The sequence below is a fragment of the Rhagoletis pomonella genome, unplaced genomic scaffold, assembly GCF_013731165.1.
Source record: "Rhagoletis pomonella isolate Grant_MI unplaced genomic scaffold, Rhpom_1.0 Rhpom_scaffold_00003, whole genome shotgun sequence".
NCBI lineage: Eukaryota > Metazoa > Arthropoda > Insecta > Diptera > Tephritidae > Rhagoletis > Rhagoletis pomonella.
In genome coordinates this window covers 34,616,818-34,618,778 of record NW_023458557.1, presented here as the reverse complement: position 1 = coordinate 34,618,778, position 1,961 = coordinate 34,616,818, and the positions used below count along the sequence as shown (strand labels likewise).

Below are 1,961 nucleotides of genomic sequence, written 5' to 3'. Positions count from 1 at the left end.
ACAATAAAAACATAATTTTGAAACTGATCATTAACTCATCGTTATATCGTTTAAATGTTTAAAGATTTGTAAAAAATTTCGGCCTCAACAAAGACGCATTTAAAAGCGTTTTAACAATTATGGAGGAAGAGCTTGGGCGAAGTGTAAAATCATCATCGGTGACTCCTGCAATTAGATTGATGGCAGTTTTGAGGTTTTTCGCTGAAGGAAGCTACCAACACGGTGTTGGGAAAGATTTTGATGTGGGGTTGGCGCAATCAACGTTCTCAAAAACATTGACAAGAACTTTAAACATCTTGGAACGCCGACTGTGCCCAGTATGGATTAAACTGTCAATGACGGAGGAGGAGAATAAACGAGCCAAAATGTGGTTTTACAGGAGAACGCAATTCCCTGGCGTTATTATGTGTGTGGACGGCACGCACATTAAAATACTTCCTCCTGCAGACGAACCGTATTTGTACTACAATCGTAAGGGATACTACAGCCTAAATGCAATGGTGGTAAGTAAAACCACAAGAGCAAAGTGATTTTGTACGTGCAATTTATCGTAAATTTATTAAATAGATTTGCGATAACAAGATGCAAATAAGGTACGTTGATGCTCGGTTTCCAGGCAGTAGCCACGACTCACATGTGTGGAATGTAAGCGCTGCAAAAACCTATTTTGAAGAGAGATATCGGCAAGGAGACAAAACAACTTGGATATTAGGTATGTTATAAGTGGAATGAGAGCAAAATGTGTTAAATATAACTAAAAATATTTTGTTTAACAGGCGATGCTGGATATCCCTTACAGCCGTGGTTAATTACACCATTCCGTTCTCCTGTGGCAGGAAGTAGAGAAAGCGCCTTCAACAAAACGCACAGTAAAGCGCGCAACATAGTCGAGAGAGTCATCGGCGTTTTGAAAAATAGATTTCGATGCCTGCTAAGAGCTCGCCAACTACATTATTCGCCCCAAAAAGTGGTACAAATAATTCATGTGGTATGCGCATTGCACAACATGTGCATCCACTACAACGTGGAAGATAATACACCTGATATTATGGATGATGAATATCAAGATGTAAATGAAGAGGAAGCGCCATCAGAATTTTCCAGAGAAGCGTCAGACATAAGAATGCGAATTTTGAGATTATTACCTAACTAATGAAAACAATCCCATAACTTTGTACTTCATATTTATTTAATATAAAAAATTTAAAATAAATTCAGTTCTTTACTTAAAACTAAATATACAAAAAATCAGTTGTTTTCTTAAATCTAATAGTTTGTACATATATACAGTTATCACAAGCGTTAGTTCATCTCTTAAGTTCAGTTCTTTTCTTAAATCTAATAGGTTTATACATATATCACAAGCGTTAGTTCAGTTCTTTTCTTAAATCTAATAGTTTATACATATATACAGATATCACAAACGTTAGTTCACTTCTTTAGTTCAGTTATATTCTTAAATCTAATAGTCTTAAATCCAATAATCTTTAAATAAAAAAAAAGTAAAAAAATCAGCACTTCAGTGCAAAATTAAATTAAATTCAAAAATAAAGAAATCTTAAAAAATGTATCCATTAGTTCATTTTTGCTGGCTTCTTTCTTGTATCCGCAGTAATTTTTCCTGCAAATCAAGCTCCCTTCTTTTAAGGGCCTCCATTTCAATATTGTGCCTCTTTAATTCACGCAATTTTTCCTTCTTCATGTCATGCATGTTTTCTTGTACTTGGTACATGCGTCGCACGTTATCTGCCAGCTCGTTTGCAGACTCAGCCTGGCGTTCCAAAAAGGCCAAACTTTTTTGGTAGTAGCTTCGTTGCAAATTTATTTGCTCCTGTACCAAAGTGGCCGTGTCGTTTTTTTTACCGGAGGGGAACGCCTCTGCACATTGGCATTGTCTGGCTCAGTTGGCATAGGAATGACTGCCGCAGGTTCCACCACCGGTTGGGTAACCGTCTGTGTTG

General features: G+C 36.7%; 1 protein-coding gene across 1 annotated transcript; it reads left to right on the top strand.

Moving 5' to 3' along the window:
* Positions 1–74: 74 nt before the first annotated feature.
* On the top strand, positions 75–1,153 carry LOC118736191 (putative nuclease HARBI1). The gene is made up of 3 exons (XM_036466281.1): positions 75–503; positions 568–712; positions 777–1,153. Exons 1-3 carry the CDS (start codon positions 120–122, stop codon positions 1,151–1,153), a joined length of 906 nt encoding a protein of 301 aa, XP_036322174.1. The 5' UTR covers positions 75–119.
* The last annotated feature ends 808 nt before the right edge of the window (positions 1,154–1,961 follow it).